Here is a 24908-nt window from a genome sequence, read left to right as displayed (position 1 = left end):
TGTCCCCTTGAGTACCAATACATTTTTTGTGTTATTAGCATACTCAGTTATCATAGTAACTACATACTTTAAAATATAAATGCCTTTTTAGTCTATTTGTGTTATAGATGAGAATATGGTATTAGAATTTAGCTGTGTGCAGCCAGATGGCTTATAGTGTTGCTAAGGAAAACAGACTATAAATGTAGTGGTAGCTGAATGTCCCCAGAATTATCAGGCAGTTTGAAGCCAGTATTTTAACCCATGTAGGCAGGTAAACAAATACATACAATTATGAAATATTAATTTCCTGGGTTTATACTTCATTAATTTTATTGTTTATTTTATATTTACTAAAGGTGCATCAATTTCTTACTGTGCCTTCCAAGGTACATGGGGTATTTCACTATGGCTTACAATTAAATGGTAAAATTAACATTAAGAAATGACAATAAAATATCTACCATAAAAGGAATCTGCAAAATTATTGTTTGATGGATGGGTAAAGATATAAAAACCCAAAAGCAGTAGTTCTATGGAAAAATTCCTTTGTGGGCAGAGAAGAATTGAATATACTTAGTGTGGAAGAAGTAGAGCTACCAAAGAGGAGGATAGAGAGAGAGATATGGCTGTATTACAATTTGTCACTGTTTGGCCTTTGTAACAGCCTGTCAAACTGCCCGCCAGACAGCCCTTCCAGAAAAGGAGTTTGACAACTTGTTGAAGGATTATCATTGAGAAGGTAAGAAGTCTGCAAGTTCAGGCCATACACTTTGACTCTCATATATTGGCCTACCACTATATAGTAGATTTTTTTTTTTTAAACATATTGGTGTATATGACTGGGAGGCGGAGGGGGAGGAAGAGGCGGAGGGTGTGTGTGTCCTTAAGGTATGCTGCTGTATCATTACACATCCAGAGGACTTGCTGGAGAGGGAGAAGGCATAAGTGACACTGACAAATTCTCATCAAATAAAGATTCTGAAAAAATGTCCTTTGGAAACATTTAAATGTTTTGTTTCAATATGCTAAAATGTTTTCTTTTGATAACCTCAATACATCATTGTATTATTTATATTTATATATTGGGTTAAAATAAAACTGGTTGAAAAGTAGTGCTTTTACTTTATCAAAGTGAAACATTTTGACACACAAAATGAGTCTAAATGAACGGTTTTGACAAACATGGAGAAAGTCAAAGCAAATCCTTTCTACTTTCTTTCATGATAACTTTTTGTGGTAATGTGTCATTTTTAAAAGGTCTTTATTTGACAACTTTTTTCAATGGAAAACCATTTGCAATTAACATTTTTTTTAAAAATAGGTTTTAACATAAATTGAGTTTTAAACAGATTAGACCACTCTCCCAGTTGCTCAAAATATGAGGTGTTCGCTCTCTAGTTTTGTATGATGTCATTTCACTTGTTTCCCCAGTTGTCCCAGGCCATACATTTTAAGTAAACAACAGAATTTTTGAGTAAAACTTGTCATTTTCAGCCAGATATCTCAGCAGACCTTGAGCACCACAATTTGACACCATTTATTGCTTTACCGTCATTGCTGTATTTAATTGTAACAGATACAATAAGTCAATAGATTCTAGAAATTATATCTGTAGAATCAGATGTTAAAATCAAAACCAAATGAGCTTCTCCTTAACTCATTTTAATATTGGCAGCATGAGTTAACTGAAATACCTTTAAGCTGTAATGGTCTTGCATTACTAAAGTGTAAGAAAACACGAGTTAATGTATAACTGCTTCCAGTTATGGATTCCTGACCTTTCCAGACTTTTAATTAATATTACAGAAAGAATTCTGAATATTCTTTTGATTTCATTTGTGTAAGAGTCAGTGGAGATGTGGTAGGATAATTGAGAAAGTTTGGGACCCTCCAGGTTGTTTCCTTTTAGGAGGAGAAATTGCTGATGAAGTCTGCTATTTGATAGAATTCTGTTTGTTTATGGATTGTACAAAGAACCATCCCTCTGAACTCTGGAGATAACAAATGAGATTGTGCACATAAACTGTTTGAAGCTCCCTTTCAGCCAAAATTCAACCCAAAAGCTCTTTCTCTAAACTTTTTCCAGTACCACACATTCAGTGCTGATGACTGGTGTTGTATGCTGCCTTCTCTCTCGTCGTCTTTGAAGTTTCTCTCCTGCTTCTTTTAGGCTATGTCCACACTGACAAATGTAGAGTACTGGCAGTTACAGCACTGCTCAAAAAGCGCTAAGGGAAACTGTTGTTGTGTGTCCACATTATGTTCCTTATGACAGTGGAATGCATCCACATTAGCAGTTCTTGCAATGTCGTACAGAGCAATGCATTATGGTAGCTATCCCACAGTGCAACTGGCCATGGGGTGCTTTGGAAAGGGCAGTCAGTATCACATGATGCAAGTTTGCCGATCATATTGCTCCATAGTCATCCTACTGCATTGACAGCTGCTTTCCAACTGAAGTCCAGAGGGAGGGGGAAGAGTGAATGTGTGTCCATCCTGAGGAAACCCCAACATCAGCTCTCCCCTGCCTCTCTCCCCGGCACTCTGCACAGCATCTCTCTCACTCGCAGACACAGATACCTCTTGTGTTCAACAGCACAAGCATTCCAACTGAATGGTTTGCTCTGTGTCTGGGAACAGATCAGCGCAGCATGCAGGTTTTCTGAAAGAGGATATGCCCAGTGTAGGACAGTCAGCTGAGTTCAAAACAATGACCATGAGAGAGCTTATGATACCATCTACATGGTTGGTTAGTCTCTAAGTGCTGCAAGACTATTTGTTGTTTTTTAAGTTTTTCCAGAGTGGCCGCTGTAAGCCACCATATTCCATTTCCAGAGGCCAGTCACAACTCAATTGAAGTGTCTACACTGTCACCCAGTGCTGTATCCAGAGTGCAGAAAGTGGTAAGCGTCTTAGTCCAGGTGGTTTACCAAAGTTCGTGCACAGTAAGTATCTTGCCATTGTGGACACTCTGGGAGTTACAGCGCTGGGAGCTGACTTACTGGGCTGTAACTTGCCAATGTAGACTTGGCCTTACACACACAGACTTCCACTACAAACAGTATCCAGCCAGGCAATGGCACCTCTTCCTATAATTCAAACCCCTGAGCAGCTGCCCTTTGCCTTGGTTTGGAGTGGTGAAATGTATCCGAATTTGTGGTGGAAGCCACTAGTTGTGTTTCTTATAGCTATGTTAAATGAAAGAGTGACAGTTATGCCTATCGGTTTCAGCACATTTTGCCCACTCCACAGTAATATATTAAATATATTGGTAGAATTTATCATAGCAGAACAGCAGCTTTCTGTCGTTAAGGTTAAGACCAGCTTTCTGTTTAAAGCTATACTCTTAAGTGCTCCAGAAAGTACATAGTTACTGTGTTTTGTAAGAAAAAAAAGCTTATTTTTATTCACTGAGAGAAATTAAACCATAGTTCAGATCATCACACCAACATTTCAGATTATCAAGGCTTCCCCAAAACAGAACCCACCACACTTTGGGGGAAATCAAATTAATATGTTATTTTCAAAAACAGCTAACTTCTCCTCTTAAGTACTTGAGAAGGCTATTACTCCTATTTGCATGTCTAGTAAAATGTGTTCAGAACCAGAGCGTCCCAGCTAGTTAGCCCGTTTGTGTCACAGGATTTCTGTGGCTGAGAGGATCTTTTATTCTTTAAAACTAAGTTTCAGCCTAGGCACTGAGAGTTCCAGTATCACCCAGGCAGGTAATCTGGAGTAGATTGGCTTTTTTTTAAAAGCAGATATATTGCTCTAAAATATCTTGTCAAAAGGGGATTTTTTTATTTTTGAGGAAATGTAATCTGGATACAGCACAATATTTAGAAAGCACTGAGACTATTTTGAGAAGAAAATAAACTATGCAAGCTTACTGGGAAGGTAGGGTGATTTGGGGTGGAAAGGGATTAGGAATCAGGTGATGGGAGGGGATGTGGAGTGGGGAAGTGGGAGGGGAGCAGTGGAACACTGGGAATGGTGCTGGGGGCAAGTGAGGGGAAGAATGGGGCAGAAATTCCTGTCAGCCCCATATTACTCTTCTGAGTGTGCTCTGATGTGGGGTCATCAGCCCGTCTATGGGGATGTGAAGGCAAAGACTTTTCAAGACTCCTTGAACAACATAACTTTAAGACCCCACCCACTGTGTATTGGGGAAATTTCTGACAGGCAAATAGAAATGCTCTTTAACTGTCCTCCTATGCCCCTTGGTGTGGACACACTTATTGGGAATTATTCCTCTGATTCATTTTAGTGCCTTTTTTTAACTTGCTGTCTTGAGAGAATTATTCTTCTTAGTTAGTTTGAAAAGTGAAACATGTCCACAAATTATTCAAGCAATTAAATAGCTTAACTTAATAGGCACCTATAGCTTTTATTTAGAGTCTACTTTTTTGCATTAAGACGAATAGGTTAATGTTCCATCATGATTCTGACTTTGTAGACTATCCTAGGTTAATTTAGCAAATTAAGCATAAAGTAATTATTGTTGGAATTCAAGTGAACAATAATGACTTGGGAGAGTATTTTATATTTTTGTACTTAAAAAAAGAAATGCTATATATTTCATACAAAACAAGTAACAAACTGTATATTTTAAATTACCCCTTTTTATTCCGAAGGATTCTGTGATACTTTCTAGTCTGCAGGCTGCACTCTTCTATCACTGAAACAGTTAGCAATGCTACTTGGCTAGCCACAATCACCCAAACACTTTCTTGACCCAAACGCTATAGGGCTTGAAATATTAACAAAGGGCAAGAATGCTAATATCTGTTTCCTTGGAATATGGGTTGGGTAAAAGTCCTGGGAAGCAGCAGAATTTTGTCTCTAGTGATGGTTACAGCAAGAATGATAATGGCATGGTTCTGTAGCGTTCCTTTCCAACCTATGCACTGACAAGCCAGGACACTATTGTCATGTTAAAGCTATAGCCTAGGAAACAGGGACCCTGAAATAAAGAATGAATAGTCAAAAAAAAAAATGGACGTAACTCAACAGGAAAGTGTATAAATAAATGATAAAACTGGAAAAAACCAGGAAAAGGTTTAAAACAAAATAAAAATAAAAAAGGCAGTAGGAGAAAAATCAGTTAAACAATGGGCAAAGATTAAAATTAGAAAATGGGTAAAAGTCATCACCATGGTGACAAAAACATCTGAGTCCTGTTAACGCTGTTATTGTCTCGGGTGGGTCATTGTGGCTGCAGTTTGCTAGTACAGATACTGCCAAAAGGCTTTTGTGAACCCTCTGTGCCACAGGTAGCAGGCTCAGTCATTCACTAGACACCAGGTGACCAACATATCCAGCCTACAATTTGAAAAGAATACAAAATTGTAATGCTTTTTTTTTAGTCATTCTAATTCCCCCCCCTACATCCTTCCCAATTCACAATTCTTACTCTTTCACAGCCAGGCAAGTATCTATGAAAGCAAAAATGAGATACGTGTACATATTTGGCCTAGCTCTGTCAATAATGAAAGTTAAGACATATCATTAGTGGCTTGTATTGTCACAAAAATGACAAACAGGTGTGCATGTAAGTTTCATTCACAAATAGCTGCTAACAATTTGTTAAACTATTAATGACTAAGGAGTAAATCCTGCCAGCTCCCTGGTTTTTGGCAGCAGCGTAGGTACACTTCCAGGATGCAAATGTGTAAAAGTATGAGGGGAGCCACTGAAGAAATACGCCTCTTTCCTTCCATAGAAGCTGGGTCAGTAGATTCCCTGTGCTAGGCAATGGTCAAAGACAGAAAGCCACATGGATCGTCTGATCTTCCCAAAATCCCATGCCACAGAAGAGTATGTTAGGTCATTTGTAGGCTGTCTCAGCCAGGAGGCTGAGATAGCTTTTTGAGAACAGCTCTGTAACTGCTCCTAAACATGCCTATCACCTTCTCAGTGTGCAGACCAAGTCTTTAGGTGTGGCATGAAAAGTTTTATTTGATCCTAATTATGCAGTTTAATTCAAGGTAAGCATAGTTTGGTTTATTTATGTATAAGAGTTCAGACATTGTACCATATGTTACATTCCCAAAATGACCAAACCAATTTAATGAAACGTATCAAAATATTTTTGTTGGACTGATACCAAGCATGGAAAATGGTCAGAAAATAAAATGTGGTTAAGTGATGACCTATTTTATAAAGACATCATCTGTGTTTGGAGCTTTTTTGTGCTTGACATTGTCTGGACGCATAGTAAGGACTGTCCTACACTGGTAATTTTCCACATTTCTGAGGAGATGTAGCTATGCTGACCTCATCCTTCGTGTAGACAGTGCAAGGTTGGCAAAGAAATTCTTCTGTAAACCTAACTACTTGCTTCTTGGGAGATGCATTAATAACAGTAATGGGAGAATCCATCCCATCACTGTAGTGAGTGTCTACATTGAAGAACAATCAGTAGCATTTGAAGTGTAGACATACCCTAAGAGACAGTCACCATCTTTAAGAGCAAGGAGAGGTTAAGTAATCCAAATGCTCATTATTAGTGCAGTAAAGTATTGGGGTTTGACCTTGACATCAAAGTAATTAGTGTATTCTTCTAATTTCTTGGAATACCTCCATTAATATATGATATGGTAGTGGAATTGAGGCAAGCTGCCTTGTATGCCTTCACAGAGCCCTATTGACATGAGTGGGCAGGGTATGCATGGGGTTCTGTCCATGCAGAACTCCATTGTAGGATCAGGGCAATTTTTTTTCCATTTTGATAGATTGTACGAGAGTTTCTCAGTACATACAACTGGGAATATCATTTGGACACAGTTTAAACTGTTCAGATTCACTTTCATTTCTTTTACAAAAATCCTTCATTTATATCCACCTGCTTGACAGCTTGAGGTTAAAGTTATTCCTAGGTGTGTCAGATATTCTAGATTACTTTTTTTTAATTGGCTTTTAAAAACACTAGCAGCTCTTACTGATGGCATCTTCTCTTAGCAGGCAAGTAATGAGAAGAAATAAAAAAAATCCACATAGTATGGTTACCTTGTTGGAAGATCTGACAAGCTGAATTTTAAATTTAATCCTTCCAAGTTCTTGGCAGAACCTGCCTGCTGGCAAACCTGTTCACTTAGCTAACACTTTAGTGATGCTGGGAGAAAAGATTAACAGTTTATAATGCTGATCTTGTTAAACAGGGAGCAGTTCAGTGATAAAAGCCTCTCATAATCTTAGCACTGCATTTTATCTATGTGTTTTTATACATGACTAAATAATATTCCCTCTTATCCTTGGAATAAATAATTTGTTAATTTTGAGCTGATTGCAAAATAACATCCATTAGTACTGACTTCTAATCATTTGGAAAAACTGTGACAGAAGGACTGTGAAACAGGTCAAAGCCTTTCCAGCCATTTAAAAATCAGAAAGACACATGTCCATAAACATTCTAGTCAAATGCAATTCTGTCATTCACTATATTTGCTTTGTGCTTTGATTGTTATGTATTAACAATAATTATAAATAACTGAGATCATTGGGAACTGCCCAAAAGCATTAAGATGTTTTAGCTTTCCGGGTTTGCTGATATTCTCTCATTTCCCTTTGAGAATAAGTAGAAGAGTCTGCCAAACAGCTCATTTGAAAATGAATGGTGTGAATTCATTAGAGCCATATGAAAAAGTAAGACTCAAGCCTCCTAGCCCATTTGACAGATGTCACATTAGATATTTGTTACAGTAGAACAATATTCTGTTGATGGCAAGGTGGCTAGAATCTGATGAGATATACAAAAATAGGAGGCACACTGATAATGTGAGTGAAACTCAGTAGTGTCCATTCCTATTACTGTAGCTGTCGAGGAATTTTCACTCCTCAAATATGGTTGTGTTGGTGTTACTTTCTGGAAACTTTATTCCCTGTCCTTATGAAATTCCACAGCAGCCTGTTTATTTAAACGGTGTTTCTTTCCATTGATTTCAGAGTACTTTGGATTAGGCCCTTAACATAGTAAGGCTACGTCTACACTGTCCAGTCTTGTGCAAGAACATATGCAAATGAGGCACGGCAATTAATATCACTGTGGCTCATTTGCATACTTAATGAGCTTACTTTAAGTATGCAAATGATGCATTATGTGCTGTCATTTTTGTGCAAAAAGGAGCAGTCTACACTTCCCTTGTGCAGGAGATGTTCTGCCGCTTGTTTTCATTTGCATATGTTCTTGCGCAAGATTGGGTGGTATAGACGTAGCCCTAGGTTTTTAAGCATGTTCCTAACTTTGAAGTCAATTGGAACACTCTTGTGCTTAAACTTAGGATACATGCTTAAATTCCCAGCTGAACTAGGGCATAAAATATACTTAACAGAATGTTAACTACTTCTAGTCATAAAAGTATCTTTTTCAGTTTTACTGGGAAGGGCAAACTGCTGCCATTCTGCCTTATGTTTAGACATTAGTTGTTACAGTTTAAGAATAACTGCCTTTTAAACAATATCCAGGGCCAGAATGTTCTTTGTGGTCTCTAGCTGTCCCCCTCTCTGGGCTAAGTATGTAAGGGTATGTCTACACTAGCTTGTTAATTCGAGCTAGGTAGGCAAATCAGGGAACCGGGGTAGCAAATGAAGCCCGGGATTTAAATATCCCGGTCTTTATTTGCATGTTCCCGTCCGGCCGCCATTTTTAAATCCCCCTTAGTCCGAACGCACTGCCCGCGGCTACATGCAGCAGTTTAAAGTTAATCTGAACTAAGTCCTTAGTTCGGATTAACTGTTACTCCTTGTGGAATTAACGAGCTAGTGTAGACATACCCTAATAGTGTAGTCAATTAACAGATAAGCAAAAGCTAATAGGTTACTGCTATAGACTACATACATTTTCCTCCTGCCCCCCGATAGTAAATTTTTTAGCAGGCTGGCCAGCAGCCCGGCTCAATCCTGGCTTGCGACAGGTCTGGTACCTACCCTTGCTGTAGCTCTGCATTTAAAGTATATTTGGAGACAGGAGGGCAGGCAGCCTTGCTCAGTTCCAGCTCACACTAGGTCCAGAAGCTCAAACCACTCCCCCCAATGGGCTTCTGCCGCCATGCACTGCTGCCTCTGCAGCATGGAGCAACAGGCAGCTGGTCCATGAGGGGAGCTGGTTTTTAAACTGGCTCCCCTCACTGACCAGCTCCCACCTGGCGCCCCACACTGCTGCCTCTGTAACACAGTGTCAGGGGGCAATGTGAGAGGGCACTACTTCTGGGCACTATATAATAATCACATAACTGATAAAAATGTATGAGTTTACTTGACTGTTCAATTGACCAATATTTAACATCCCTATTCCAGGCAGGGACCCATATTGCTTCTTTTAGACCAGGGCTGGGCGAACTGAGTCCTGGGGACCACATCTAGCCCACCAAGCATTTCTCTCCAGCTTGCCCGGAGGTACATAATTACAGCCACCAGCTTGTGTTTAGTTGCCTTTCCCCCAGACCTACCTTACTCCATCCTGTAGTAGAGCTGTTTCTGGGAGTCTCCTGCTAGCTGTGCAGAGCAGGGGGCGGAGGGGAGAGGGAAGTGCTGAAGTCAGGGTGTTCCCTTGCTCCTGTACTCCATCTCAGCATCATAAACAGAAACACACAGCAGAGCTCCTCCAATCTGAAGCATGTGATTTAAAGAAGTGGGGGTGGGGAGACAACAGAACAGGACATATTTCCCTTAGAGACAGAGTGTGGCTTCTCTCAGAAACTTAGCCAGCACACACACTCTGTGTCACTGTCACACACACCCAGTCTGTGCCACATTGTCTCTGTGCCACACAAACATTCATTGTCCTATACATACTGCGACACATACTCAATCTGTGTCACAAAGTCTCTCTCTCTCTCACACACACAAAATATCTGTCTGTCTGTCTCTCTCTCTGTAGTTCCAGCCCCACCCCTTTTGCCTGATGCCCTGCCCCTTCCAGAGGCCTGGAGTTAGCTCGTGACCACGTACCAAAATTTCACAAGACTCCCCCCTGTGAAAATTATTACCCACCCCTGTTTTAGACTTATATTTTAGGCTACAGTCCCTTGGCACTCACTGTGATTCTCTCCAATCAGGTCTGACTAGCATCCAGCCTCTGGACTTTGCTTTTTCTTCAAGGACAATGTCAGTGGTTTACCAGAGGTTATAAGTGACTGTCCGAATCTTTCTTAGCAGAGTACATTTAATTAAGGGCAGAAATGTATAGTGAAAACATGTGAAACAAATACAAGGTATCAGTGCATACTAATCATACCAGTAGATGCTCATCAGTAGACTCTGGCAGGTTCCAGTCTTTCTAAACCTTCAACAGGGTGGGATGTTGCTAGGGATGAAAGGTCATGCTCCTTTGGAAAGATCAGAAAGAAGACCCCTGAGTCTGCTTAATCTCAGCTATTGAATCCCACAGATCATTGTCTTTCAGACTCTTGAAAATAGGTAAAAACCTGTTAGTGCTCTTTTCCTTGGGAGGTAAGACTTTGAAGACTGCATAATTAGGGCTAGGAGTTTGCATTAATCACCACCTAGTCATTCCAGATTCCCCCAGTGACCAGGAATACACATTACATGTAACATATAGTGATACAAAAGGCTATGGGTATTCAGTAGGTTTGTATCATCTGACACGTCTCAATATAATGGTCTTTGACATTTTCATCCTTTCAAAGTTGGCTCAAGCATTCAAATAACATTCATAACATTTAATACAGTCACCTCAAGAGAGGCCTGTATTTGTCTTATCTGTGTCAGTAGTATTGATTTACTTACTTTTTAACAGGTTGCTTGGAAAGGGAAGATTCTGCTGAACACCGGTGCATACAATCTCACAAAGAGCGCCAAAACATGACTTATTCACACTATTACGTATTCTGTTCAAGGACTCCTGCCTGGATTGGTATGTTTGGGATTTTGTCAGGATATCGTTGCATGTTTAAATTGAAGCTATACTTAAATATTAATTTATATACATTGGATACAAATCTAGTGGAAATTTGAGAATGAGGTCGTGAAGTTAAAAATGGATCTTCCTATTGGCCAATCTAACAACAAAGGCCATGGAATACCGTGTAACTGGCAGTGCAAGTTTTCAGCAATAATTTGTTCTCCTTTAAGGGCATATTATTTGATGATACTGAAGAGAGTCCTAAACTCTTAATTCTAGTTATCATAACATCCCTGTGAAGCAGGCTAACAATTGTTTTACAGTCGGGAAACTGGGGTACAGCAAGTCAGTTGCAGTTCTAGCAATTAACCCAGAATGTTGATGTCCTTTCTCATGATCTATAGACTATCCCATGCTCTTTCTATAGAATGAAGTAAACGCTGTTTTTTTAACCTTTTATATCTATACGTGGTTTGTAATATCACTTCCATATTGGACACTTCTTGACCACTAAACATCATCTGACTTAAGGACAGAAAGCATACTATTCCAGAGGATAATTAAATATCATTAATTACTCAGTGCAGAGGTGGTAGTTGTTGCCTGAGTACTTTTTGACTTTGAAAATACATAGTTGTAGTAAAATGTAAATGTAGTAAAATGCTCTTATTTTAAATAAGCTCTCTTGATGAATAGTTCTGCTAAAATCGTACCACTTGTGTGCTTTCTCTGTTAATGAAATCAAATGTTTTCTTAAAGTCAATGAATCTCCAGAACAGAGGTTAATTGAATTCTGCATCTCTCCAAGATTTTATTTAAAAAACCAAGTATGCAAGTTCATATCTAAAGCCAGCTTGCGACTCAAAGGGATTTCCTATGCTCTTCTTTGCATTTGGTTTAGAATCAGTCTACAGACTACTTTGAAAGGAATACTTACAAGATATATTTCTCTGTAGTTGTTAAAATATGTTGGGTCACCTGTTTTAAAGAGTGATACAGTGACTGAGCACTTACCTCATTTGGGTAAAAAATGTGGTTTGCAAAGGAGCATGACTGTGCCTGTTCTGCCCGTGTTTTAACACTTCAGATGGATACCATCTGAACCAAGTACCTTGTTGTTTTTCCAGAGACCTGATTATTTTCAGAACCTGATAGTGGTGTGGGTTTAGAAGCAAGTTGATTCAGATATGCAATACAAGGCAGTGATGAGTCGATATAGTGGTTTGAAGTGAAAATTGAAGTCAAACAGGGATTGCGTGCTCAATCCAAGATTTTTTGCTCTACAGTTGGGCCTGGGCTACACTCTAAAGGTCGACGTAGGTATAATGCTCAGAAATGTGAAAAATCCACACTCTATAGTGCCGTAACTTTGCCATCTGATGCCACAGTGTAGAGATAACTATGTTGATAGATATATGCTTCTGTTGAACTTTCTGCCTTCATTCGGGATGGTGGAGTTTCTACAACAATGGAAATTCTCTTCCATCACATTAGTAAGGATCTAAACCGTGGCACTAAGGCAGGATAACTACAGCACCCAAGTAGTGCTTCTGTAGTGTAGATATGACCTAAGAAAATACCCTGTTCTAGTTCCTTAGTTAACATTGGTGGAGGCTGCTGGATATCCTGGCAAATTATTAATCATCTTGACTTTCCAGATATCGTAATTATAATTCTGGTCATAATGATACTGCAGTCAAGGATCAGCATTTAATCTGTGCATACCATCCAGAGAATGGGATTAAAAATGAACAAAAAAACCAAACTCGTGAAATTAATGAGATCAGAAACTGACTAAACTAGTCATTTAATAAACTACATTAATGGTATAGACTTCACACAAGTAGACGGTTTTTGCTACATGGATTTTATTATAACATTGGACAGCTACCATGAAGATGACATTGACAAGCCTCTAGCTACTGCCTGGAGACCATTCATATAACAGAATAAAAATGTTCGGAATGTAAAACAGCACTCGTATACCCACATTACATTATGGTTGCAAAACATCGAGCAAAAGCTGCAGACATTGGTACTCATGTGTCTGTGCCATATCCTAGGAATGACATGGCTTGATAGACTAAGAAATGATGACATCCTTAAAGGACTGAAATTTTAGAGTCATCAAAAAAATGCACACAACAATGGTTTGGCTATATTTCTACACTGACACCCATATTAGCTGCCTAAATTTGTTCACAATGGAAGAGTGCATGGAGAGAGAAGCTGTGGATATCCAGTGAGGCAGTGGTATAACATGGTATATAGGATCAACCAGGATCAGACAGGACACCCCAACAAGTTCAAATGGAAATGGTGACTCAAAACAGATAGGGATGGAATTTGTTCATAGCCTTGGCCCAATCTTGGTATTTGAAAAAGAGTTGGATGAATGGATGAGTTAATGGTGGTACTGCACACACAAGTCTTCATGATTAGAGACTAGCTATGAAAATTCAATTGTCTAACCAGTGGAAAGTCACTTAGGTTGACAAATGAATCACCCAGTCCTATTAAGCCCCTCTCCTTGCTCTGAATTGAATATTAAGGCATTGAAGAAGTCCTTTCCCACCTGTGTAACAAAAAAATCTGCCAGGTCTTCTTACACAGGTATGGAAATCAAAGAAAGGATACAGTTTAGTTACATTAATTATAGCATTTTGGTTTTATATTTAAAAAATGTTTCCCTAATCTGTACTACATGCCTATATCCTTGTTTATGCTAAATGTATTTGTTACCCTGGTTATTTAGTATAGCGAGGACATAGACTTAAGTAAAAATAAACACAGTAAAAAATGAACAGAACACATCTTTAACACAACCAAAGGTGACTTAAAATTAACCATTCATGGCAATTATAAAAAAAATCAAAACCTAAGTGGGACCATATAAAAGAGGTATGTTACAGTTCTTCCTTTTTATGTGTTTATATCACCTGCCATCTTTAAACTTTTGAAGAAAATCAGTGTTAGGTGGCTTGAATTTGGCATATAAACAGGTGAAACTTAAATTTAATGGCATAGTTGAGCAATACCAAATGTACTGTGCCCCAAACACAATTGTTGCTGCAGTACTATATTTACAAATAAAAGTCTTCCACTATTTGATGGTTACTGGCTTTCTACATGAAACATAATCTTTGACAGTTGGGCAAACTTTCCAAATTCTTAACAGATAATTTTTTGCCTTTGGCTTCAAAATCTGCTAAATTCAAACAGAGATCTAGTAATAATTATATTTAATGAATGAAATTTGTGAGAGACTTATCTATAAGTTTACACTACATCAGAAGCAATCATCTGTATAATGCTCCATTAAAAAGAAAGTTGCATTTGAATAAGAAATTTGCTTAAGAGGAAATGTGCATACTCAGTAATTTTCTGTGTTGAAAAGGGAAACAGTAATTTGGATTGTAGCTTTTTGCTGCACTTGAAAAGAATCAATGAAAGCGCATGTTCCTAAAATAAGAATACAGTGAGAAAAATTTATCAGCATCATATTTGTCCACTTTTACCAAAATATGTTTGCTGATTTAGATTATCTTAAATCCATAGGCTCATTTATACTCAATTCAATAACCATTGTCCAATGCACCCCTCTGTCTGAAACTGTAGGATTTGGTCTTCATGGCTAGTTACTGAAGAATGAAACAAAATCTCTGTGAATTCCTCTTAGCTCCTTTCTGACTTCATTTCAACCCTTGTTTCTGTTACCAATTTTTTTTTTCTTTTGCATTGGGAAACACAAGATGGGTGATAGAACAAAAGTGAGTTGTTCTCACCTCTTACCATCAAGAACATAATCATTTCTAAGTTTCTCTCTGTGGAAAAAAACCTGATTGCTCATGCCTTTTTGGAGGAACTCCGTGGGGTTGGATGAAGGGAATCCTAGCCACTCCCTCAACTCACAGATAGAGCATAGAGCTGAAGCTCAGCTCTTCCTTGCTTCGTACTCAATCCTCACGGACTAGGAAAAGATCTAAAGCCATTCTGTGGACCTATGTAGCTGTTTTTACTCATGAACATAGCAGCTTATCCAAAATTCTACCTTATTTGGAATCAGTGAGTAGACCATGCCCTCCATATCTGTTTCATTTGCAAGGAGTGAAACTTAATACAGAGTAAATTGAACAAATGGAGCTGCTTTAAGCCCCATGCATTGCTTGGTCTATATGGCTGAATTGCTCCTAGCATAACTATTATGTTGCCTGTTTTTCTGATGTCCCATCACCAATGATAGCAGTCCTTCTAGGGAACATGGGTTCTCCAGTCTCCAATTCCATTGACCATATTCTGGTACTCAGAAGGCTCAGAGGTACCCCCCAACACAGCCTGTCAGAAGGGATTAAATGGTGAGGAAAACCTTTCAATGGTACTCTTCGCTTGTGTGAATGTAACCCTTTCTATGTTGCATATATTAGCTACTAGGATTTAAATAGACAGAAAGGGACAGCACATGTATGCTTGTGAGTTGGTACAGGATATGTAAAATAAGCTTTGCGGCTCATACTTTTTTCCCCAAACTTGTTTCTGCTATTGTTAAAGGGGTAATTAATTATACAAACTTTATATTTTTTAAACTCCCTATTTCCAAATAAGAATACCTTTGATTGATTGATTTCTGTCTAACATTTTGTGCAAAACCCTCTGCTATAGTATGTGAGCACCTAACAATATCCTAAATTTAAAACATTAGAGTTGGATTAGATTTATGAAGCTGTTTAAAGCCCTGATCCTGCAGACTTGGATGGTTAACTTTAAGCAAGTCTTATTGTCTTCACTGGGATAAAGCTTAATAATAAGCTTAAGTACCTTGCTTAACTGAAGCTTGAAGGTGGACCTACTAACACTTTCATACTGAACTCTATCCCTCACCTCCAATCAGAACAGGATATCTTCCATTTGCCACTCATAGGCTGTGTCTACACTGCACCCCTTTTCCGGAAAAGGGATGCATATTAGACACATCGGAATAGCAAAATCCGCAGGGGATTTAAATATCCCCCGCGGCATTTGCATTTACATGGCTGCCGCTTTTTTCCGGCTTGGGGATAAGCCGGAGAAAAGCGCCAGTCTAGACGTGATTCTCCGGAAAATAAGTAGGAATAAGAGATCCTCTGGAATAAGAGATCCTTTCAAGTAGGAATAAGAGATCCTCCAGAAAAGGGCTTATTTTCCAGAGAATCACGTCTAGACTAGCGCTTTTCTCCGGCTTATCCCCAAGCTGGAAAAAAGCGGCAGCCATGTAAATGCAAATGCCGCGGGGGATATTTAAATCCCCTGCGGATTTTGCTATTCCGATGTGTCTAATATGCATCCCTTTTCCGGAAAAGGGGTGCAGTGTAGACACAGCCATAATGTATACAGAGTATTAGGCTTTTTCCCTTCCTAGTTATCCACTCTGACTTCTGGTTCCCATACCCTATAGAGGCCTACCAGACATCATTACTGAGACCTTATTTTCAGTTATTTACCATTCTAAACCATGAATTATTTGTGGGTTTTATGCTTCCTTTCAAATCACATCTTATGGAACATTGATGCTACTTTCTCTCTTCATAGTGTCTATTAAGTAATGGCCTTTGAGTCTTCTAATCAGGATTTTGATGCTTATACTGTCAAAATCACTATTCGACTGAACCAGAAAAAAGCAGGATCAGTTGTTGTTAGATGTTGATTACCAACAGAATTCTAACATTTTGGTAGAGAAGATAACAGGTTGAATCTTTTTAGTCTGGCATCCTCGGGACCTGATTGGTGCCAAAACAGAGAATCTGCTGGACATTGGGAGGTCAATATTGTCTAAAAGCATTACAAACACTTCCACTGATTACTGATTTCTAAGAAGACAAATTAGTGCTAAATAACAGCACAAAACACTGAAAGCTAGAAGTAGTGTCTGTAAACAAACTTTATGGGGCCATGGAAAACTTGGCCACACCCATGTTAAGTTGACATCCAGCTAACTAAAATCATGCTGGATCATGGATGTTGCGGAACTGAAGAGTCCTGGACAAGACAGGTTCAACCTGTATTAGAGGAAAGATTTCTAAATTGACTTTTTTTCTCAGTAAGTCCTGGAGCACTTGCTCACTTTGGGTCTACTGTTTGTGCTTTAATTTATTATTAACATTTATGTTTGTTTCAGAGGAGTTAATATGAAGTAGAAATTAAAGGTGAGAAATGAGAAGAAATTTGAAACTTAGTTTATCTGGCATTTTTAAACAATCTCAGTACAGAATTTAGGAGAACAATCTGCTTTCCTTGAGCTACCATCAGGGCTCTGAAATAATGAAGGATAGGAATAAAAAATATCCTCTTCCCTTCAAGCAGTAAGGGAAAATAATTAAACTTGCAAATCAACAGTATAGTTACATTCATAGTAATAATGTACCTTCCTGTAAAGGAGTGAACAAACACCATACTGAACCAGAATAGGAAGAGATTAAAGATCTGAAACAGAAGCTGAAAGTGTCCTGGTCCTGCAACAGCTCCCAGCATTATCGAGCTTGTAGGGAAGCCATTCTTTCTGGGGGCATTTGAAGTGGAGGACGTTGGGGTTTGAGAAGACCTAAACAACTAGGAACCGTAGGAGAAGACTGGAGAAAAGTCTGGACTTATTGTTCATGATTTGTTTTTATTATTGTTAATTTCTCTATCAACATCAGAAGACGGGGTTCTCAAACTTATTATATTACTTGTGCTTAATGATGTCTAATAACCAATTATTTTTCTGTTCATGTTAAGTTTCATTCCTATGTTTGTTTGTTTTTGTTTTCTCAGGCATAAATATTGGCACAAAAGTTGGAGCTCTGCTGTTTTCAGTTGTGAAATCCTGATTTGGTTCATGGCCAAGGAACATGATACTGCCCTTAGAAGCTGAAATGCCTTGAGGACTTTGGCTCTGCATTCGTTCCTCCTGTAACAATGGTTTTCTCTGCAATGTTGACATCTGCCCACTCTAGGATACTGAATGCTACTTTTATTGTCTATGAAAATGCCTACATGAATTTTACCACTCCCCAATTTTTGCTTCGTAGTGACACAACACAGCCTTTGATGCACAGTTCAGGGGCCATGGTCACCACTGAGATAAGTACTTTACTAGTGACCAGCCCAGCTATCCTGCCAACACAGGAAGTTTTCAAGAGTTTGAGTCTGCCACTCCAGATCATTCTGTCTGCTGCTATGGTATTTATACTGTTGGTGTCTTTTCTTGGAAACTTTGTTGTCTGCCTCATGGTCTACCAGAAGGCTGCCATGCGATCTGCAATTAATATTCTCTTAGCGAGCCTGGCTTTTGCAGACATGTTGCTTGCAGTGATGAACATGCCTTTTGCTCTGATAACCATCATTACCACGCGATGGATTTTTGGGGATATATTCTGCAGAGTCTCTGCCATGTTTTTCTGGCTGTTTGTCATAGAGGGGGTAGCCATCCTACTCATTATTAGCATTGATAGATTCCTAATTATAGTTCAGAGGCAAGATAAGCTGAATCCTTACCGTGCAAAGATTCTTATTGCTGTTTCATGGGCTGCGTCCTTTGTTGTGGCTTTTCCATTATCTGTGGGAAACCCCAACCTGCAGATACCTTCTAGAGCACCTCAGTGTGTTTTTGGCTACACCACTAGTCCTGGGTACCAGGCATATGTGATTCTAGTTGTACTAATTTCTTTTTTTATTCCATTCATGGTGATGCTGTACTCCTTTATGGGCATACTCAACACTGTACGCCACAATGCAGTGCGTATCCACAGCCATCCTGACAGCATATGCCTCAGCCAGGCTAGCAAGCTTGGTCTTATGAGCCTTCAGAGACCTTTTCAAATGAGCATTGATATGAGCTTTAAAACTCGTGCCTTTACGACCATATTGATTTTGTTCATCGTTTTCATAGTCTGTTGGGCACCTTTCACCACATACAGCCTTATTGCCACATTCAACAGTCACTTTTACTACAAGCACAACTTTTTTGAGATAAGCACTTGGCTCCTTTGGCTCTGCTACCTCAAGTCTGCACTGAACCCATTGATTTACTACTGGAGGATTAAGAAATTTCATGATGCGTGCTTAGACTTGATGCCCAAGTACTTCAAGTTTTTGCCACAGCTCCCTGGTCACACAAGAAGACGCATTCGGCCCAGTGCCATCTATGTGTGTGGGGAGCACCGGTCAGTCGTGTAAAAATTGGAACTATTTGACATGACAGTCGTTTTCTGGGATTGTTTGTTCTATGTACTGTTTTATTTGAATATGGCCCTTAAACTGCCGTATCTTATAACTTGAGTATGTTTTCCAATATCTTGTGCAATTTTATGGAAAAGTGATTGATTAGAACTGGGTTTACTGTCAGAAACAATGTAAACAAAATTACAGCTATTACCTCCAGAATTCAATGGAAACCCAGACTTCTTTTAAAAATTACATTTCTAATATTTTGTCAGTTTTCTGCTTATTATGCCTGCAATTGCATCTAATTGTAGGGGTTTTTAATGCTGCTATGGCACAGTGTATTTAGTTGGTGTAATTTTGCTGAGATGTTGCTGCTTTCTGCCAAGATATTAGAGCCAAAAAGTCACATTTAGGTAACTTCTATTTAATTTTAACAACATTTCAAGAGTTTTGATGACAATGAGAACCCTTTAAAAATATTTCCATTAATATTTTGTGCACTTTATGGAACTTACCACAAAATCTGTTTTTCAGAATTCTTGTGATACCTGTAGAGGAGGTTTTAAAATGTTGTTTTTACACATTATAGTGACAGTTTAATAGAAGATATGTTTATTTTCTAGGAGGGCAAATTTACATTGGTGCATCTACAACTACAGATACTGCTGGACATTGTTTCTGAAAATTAACCTAATGGGATATTAATTCCTTAACCCTGGTGGATGGGAAAATTGAGGCAAAGAAGAAGGGGGAAAAAAAAAAAAAAGATCATGTCCAAAATGTAAGGCTGACACAAGTTCTGAAAAAATTGACCCATGAAAAAATTGATACTTTTGATCATTGCATGCATTTTAAAATGTTGGTGTTTATGAAAATTCCAAATCTTTTGCTGTGTCCAAAAGTCAGGTATAAATTATGGCTCTTATCCTACAATTTATTTATAGTATATGGAAAGATGGCTGTTCCTTTTCAGAGCTCTAAGAAAGTTAGTGTGACTCTGAGTGATATACTGCATCCAGACTTTCTAAGGCTAGGTCTACACTCCAAGGAAAAGTTGGAAAAAGATATGCAACTTGCATAACTTTTTCCACTTTTCTTTCAAAAGAGGCTTTTCTGAAATTTAGCATGTCTACCCAGCACTAAATTTCGGAAAAACCTTCTCTTTTGAGCTATCCCTTCCTTCCTAGTGAAACAAGGTTTATGAGGATGGTAAAAGAACGCATCTGCTTTTCTGATTTTTTTGGGGGAAAAGTGGATGCGTTCCTTGGATGCAGCATAGCTTTTCTGGGATACCTCCTGTATCCCGGAAAGGAGCTGTGGTCTAGACATAGACTAAATGGGCAGGATTAGAGCCTTTGAGAGTCTATGGTCAATGGATAATTGGAATGGGTGTTTTGGGGTGCATGAACCATGGTTTGGACAGGGGCAATAATAAACATCTTCATCTAACATTCTTCACCACAGTTCTACAGTTTATAACAATGAAAAAAATTGAGAGAGCCTTTTAATGAAAGAATCTGATTTTTAATTATAAGAAGTTGGGGAGGTGATTTAACAAATGGGGAAAGGTTGGGAAGCTAGTTCAGAATTTATGAGGGAGAATTTGGCAATGAGATCAAATTAGTCAAATTTGCTGCCTCTCTCCTGCATTTCTTTGTTTTTCTTTGCCGTCTCTCATTCCCATTTCTAATACCCTTCTTATTTACTCTGTATTACAAATCTGCTTGTGTTCAGTGGAAGCTTCTTTTGCTCGAATGCCAAACCATCTTTTGGATTCTCATCAGATACTGACTTTGCCTTTCTTGATAATTGCCTTGAAAACATCCATTCTTATCTGAGAATAGGAAAAATGTTGGTGGATTTCCCTCAGTGATTATTATGTATTTTTATCAAGTACAAAAACTTATATGTGACCGGTGAATCAGATAAACAGGGAAAATTTGAGGCATTTAACAGAGAACCTGAATTGTGTACTGGGGTGACAGGAACAGGGAACATTGTCCTTGTGGAAGGTACATTGTCTACTGGGCTATATATTTGTGCATGGGAGGTGTGCGGCCTGCTCCATCCACACAGAATCCCACTGGCTGCTAACTGACGGAGCCTGTGTTACCACCCTGCTCCATGTATGTGGTAGAGTCATCACCCTGCTTCCTGCCTACTCCCTTTTTTTCAATATCTAGCTCTCCAGGAGTGTGCAGTCCCTGTGATCTCCTGAGTACAGTGTCCATTCTGAGTGTCCCCTTCTGAGCTGCATAAGGCTTGTGCGTGTGTCTGTGGGCATGCACACATGCCCAAAGCTTCTTGTTCTAAATGAATGCATAGGGACTCTCTGGAGAACGTCTCCTGGATTAGATTTTATGAAGCTATTCAGAGAAGGGTATTTGTATTTTGAATACTTTAAAGGAGGAATTTTGCCTTGGCTTATTTCATTTTTAAGAGTGTCTGGCTTTGAACAAATAAATGAAGTCTGCCACTTGATTCAGATTTGACAAGGCACCAGGGAAAAGTATTGTTAAAACAAAAAGGCCCCTTGAAATCTGCTCTTACATCCCCATTTAATTACTGGTGATGCCATTGAAACAATAATCCTCTGATCAGACAACAGGCAACACTGGAGTTTTAGTGCAAAACAACTTGGGTTTTGTGTGCCTCTTAGAGTAGAACTCTTATTTTTAATTAATTTTGCATCTGTGGCTTCAGTTTATGGCTGGGCTTTGTATAGTTGTTGTATTGCAGACATACCCCTCCTTTTTCTCTCTGAATATAGAAATAAAATGTGCTTTAATTAATGTAATATTCTGGGAGTATATATACTTTACCACTAACAGGAACATATTTTTACTCTGTCTTCCAGAGAAACAAAACTGGTTTGAATGGATATAGTAAAATATGATAATTGAAAGGGAAAAGAGGAGAAGTAATCCAGTGAGGCTGGTTAAATCATTCCTTGAAGGGAGAATGTTATCTTTTGGGGATTCCATAATCTTTGATCAGTGCAAACTGTGAAGTAGAAATTGCATCTGTCAAAAATGTGATGTGTCTTGGTAATGTTTAAGCCTACACTGGAAATGTTTTCTCTCAGTGCTTGATCTGTTAATGTCAACTCTGAATTAGGTCAGATTCAGAGCAGTCTTATAGTGGGACGTAACATACACTTTGAATAGAGTTTGGGGAATGGGAGGTTAGCATAAAAAAACAAACCAGATAACTAAGAGAGAATACAATAAACGAAAGGTGTCTTGCACATAAATCAGGCCTGTTTACCAGTGTGTTATTTACAGCACCAGTTGGCTTATTGTATTCAATTGGCTGTTACAAAGCAGTGCCTTGTTAATTTCAGTTGAATTCCTTGGATCAAGTTAAAGAGTGATAAACTGCTTACTCTCACAGCCGTGATCCTTCAAACACATGATAATTTTATACACAAGTGTTTGCAGTATTAGGACCATTATGTAAGAAAAAACTTTAGCTGTGGGGAAGAGGAGGTTAAAATCTGAAATAAATTTACTAATTTTAAAGTCTAGGGGATGAAAATATTCTTCATCCTCTCCAAAAATGATTTTTTTGATTCATACTTGTATTTATATTTTGAAGATTCCTTGGTGATGAAGATAAACGTATTTCTATTACTTTTCAGTTATCTCAGTGTTGTTCAGTCAAAGCATGAAGCTGTCACAACTTTCATGTATACAAATCTGTTGCTAAAATGAGTTTGGTTTTTTTAATACCCTTAAGGGATGTTGCATATTCTTTTATAGCTTTTGCTATTTATATAAAGGTATTTAGGCATAGAGAGAGGGGGAAATGCTTTTATCTTTTTCTTCCTCTGTTGATTTTCACTTTTATGCCTGATACTTTTATAATTTCTATTATTTGGTTTTATGTTTAAATGACTGCCAGATTTTATTGTTCTTTCTAAGAACCGGTGAGATTTTTCACTCTGAAATCATGTAATGTAGCCCTCCTTAAAATATGTATAGGTTTACTTTCACGTGAAAGAGCTCCAGAACACACATTGTTGCAGCCAAACTAGTGAAGAATTTTCTTAAGTCAGTTTTTTCTGGAGCCTTTACTTTATCATTACGAACTGGTTTAATCTTTTTGAGCACTAGTAATTTTACCTATGTGGAGAAACCTTGAATTCATTGTTTTAAAAATAAATTGTTAAGTAGAATTGTGTTGTATTTTTCTGTACAAATCACACTTATGACAATAACTGAAAAACAGAAAAGAAAAATAAACATTGATACCATGTGGAAAAAGTTCTGACATTAAGTTGTTATATTTGCACTCAAATGGAGGCCTGTCAAATGACTGTAATTTTAATATCTGTTTTTATCATTTCAAATATTCTTAAAGCTTACTTTGTAATTCATATAATGGCAAATGGTGAAAACATCAGTTGAAACTTCCCTCATTTATAGCTGTTTTTGTTTAACTGAAAACATTATTTCCTTGATGGCAAGTGTACAACAAAATGCAGTAATGCTAAAACTGCTATGGAGATGCTACCAATATATCTGAAACATATGTTAGCATTGTTAATTAAGGAAAGAGTGAAAGCCTAAAGGAGGATACATAACTTCATTTCCATATTAAGTAGATATGCTGCCTTTTTAGCTGTGGCTGAGTAATTAAAATCATTGTGAGGTGGAATAAATAGAACATATGCCCCAGGCAGTGGTATGGTAAAGTATGATTCATTTCCACACACGACCGCAACCTTTATGACTCAATTTTTGCCTATTTGTAACTGACTGATTATTTTAGTCAGTAGTGGAAGTAAGAATTGGTTGAATTGGATGATAAACCACTCATGGTTTTATGAGAATTTTCAGTTAGTAAATGCCTCTGTCAATATATATATTTTAAATTATGGAGAATGCATGTTGCACTAAAAGACTAGTACAAGATGAAGTGATACTGGTCTAAGGACTTGTCTACAGAGGGAAACTTTGCAACTGGTAATTGTAGTGGGAGTTCAGGTTTAAACAGGATTCTGCTCACATTTTAAGCAGGGATCTAATGCAGGATTTGGGATCCAATATGTCTCTGTTATCAGTACTTAGAGTCTCATAATGAAGTGTATAGATAACAGATTATGTTCACCAATATACGTCCCAGTTTAACTGAGCATTTTGTGCTTATGTACCATTGACTTAAGTTGGACTAAAATACTTGCATAAGTGTTTTTCTGTATTGGGCCCATAGAGTATAAGTAAATGTGCACAATTCTAATAAATTGCCAGTATGAACATGTCTGGCAGAAAATGTGATGAACTACAATTCATTTCTGGTAAAACTAATACTTTCCCTTAAGCTCATCTGCTCTAAATAGCAAATGTTGTCTCTAGCAAGTATTGTTTTTAGTGCAGTCTGAACAAATAGAGTAATCTCCGTATTTCAATCAAAAAAGTTGAAAAGACACAAAATCCATGGCATGGCTAGTACTTTAAAAACAAATCAATATTGGTATTTTTGCATACTTCTAAAATTTTATGCAGATTTAGCAAAACAACAGAATTATAGATTGCTACCAGAAGAATGTGACAGAATTCAGATGCTATTATGAAAGATACTGATAGTTGGCTTGTATGCACAAATGTTATTTTTAAGTAAGTCATGCAACCATTTTATAATACACTATATTTAAATCTTCAGAAATTGAAATATTGCAGATTATATAATATTCTACAACTGTGAGATTTTCATAATGTAACAGTTCTAATGCAGCATATTTCATTTGACAGTGTCTAATCAGTTTACTGCTATGTGAGTGAAGGACATAACAACAATGGGGCAATCATACTTGGAGCTCTCACCTGGCATTCAAGTAGATTATTGCATGGAAAACCTCTATGGTTGGCTTGATTATAATGTAGTT

At 38.0% G+C, this 24908-nt stretch overlaps 1 protein-coding gene across 5 annotated transcripts in view; it reads left to right on the top strand.

Annotated features, from left to right (window-relative positions):
* The window catches only part of GPR63 (G protein-coupled receptor 63), a 47755-nt gene extending 23323 nt beyond the window's left edge, over positions 1-24432 (top strand). For 3 of the 5 annotated variants that reach the window (XM_075923909.1, XM_075923907.1, XM_075923910.1), the window contains exons 3-4: positions 10739-10855; positions 17630-24432. In XM_075923909.1, coding sequence (XP_075780024.1) covers positions 17774-19033 — 1260 coding nt within the window. In that variant the 5' untranslated portion in view covers positions 10739-10855; positions 17630-17773 and the 3' untranslated portion in view covers positions 19034-24432. Of the gene's footprint in view, positions 1-646; positions 722-10738; positions 10856-17629 lie in introns of all 5 variants that reach the window. The other 2 variants (XM_075923908.1, XM_075923911.1) reach the window with 2 other exon arrangements.
* The last annotated feature ends 476 nt before the right edge of the window (positions 24433-24908 follow it).

The sequence above is a fragment of the Pelodiscus sinensis genome, chromosome 3 (genome assembly GCF_049634645.1).
Source record: "Pelodiscus sinensis isolate JC-2024 chromosome 3, ASM4963464v1, whole genome shotgun sequence".
Classification (NCBI taxonomy): domain Eukaryota; kingdom Metazoa; phylum Chordata; order Testudines; family Trionychidae; genus Pelodiscus; species Pelodiscus sinensis.
Note: the sequence above shows the minus strand (reverse complement) of the source record. Positions and strands in the feature narration are given on the sequence as shown.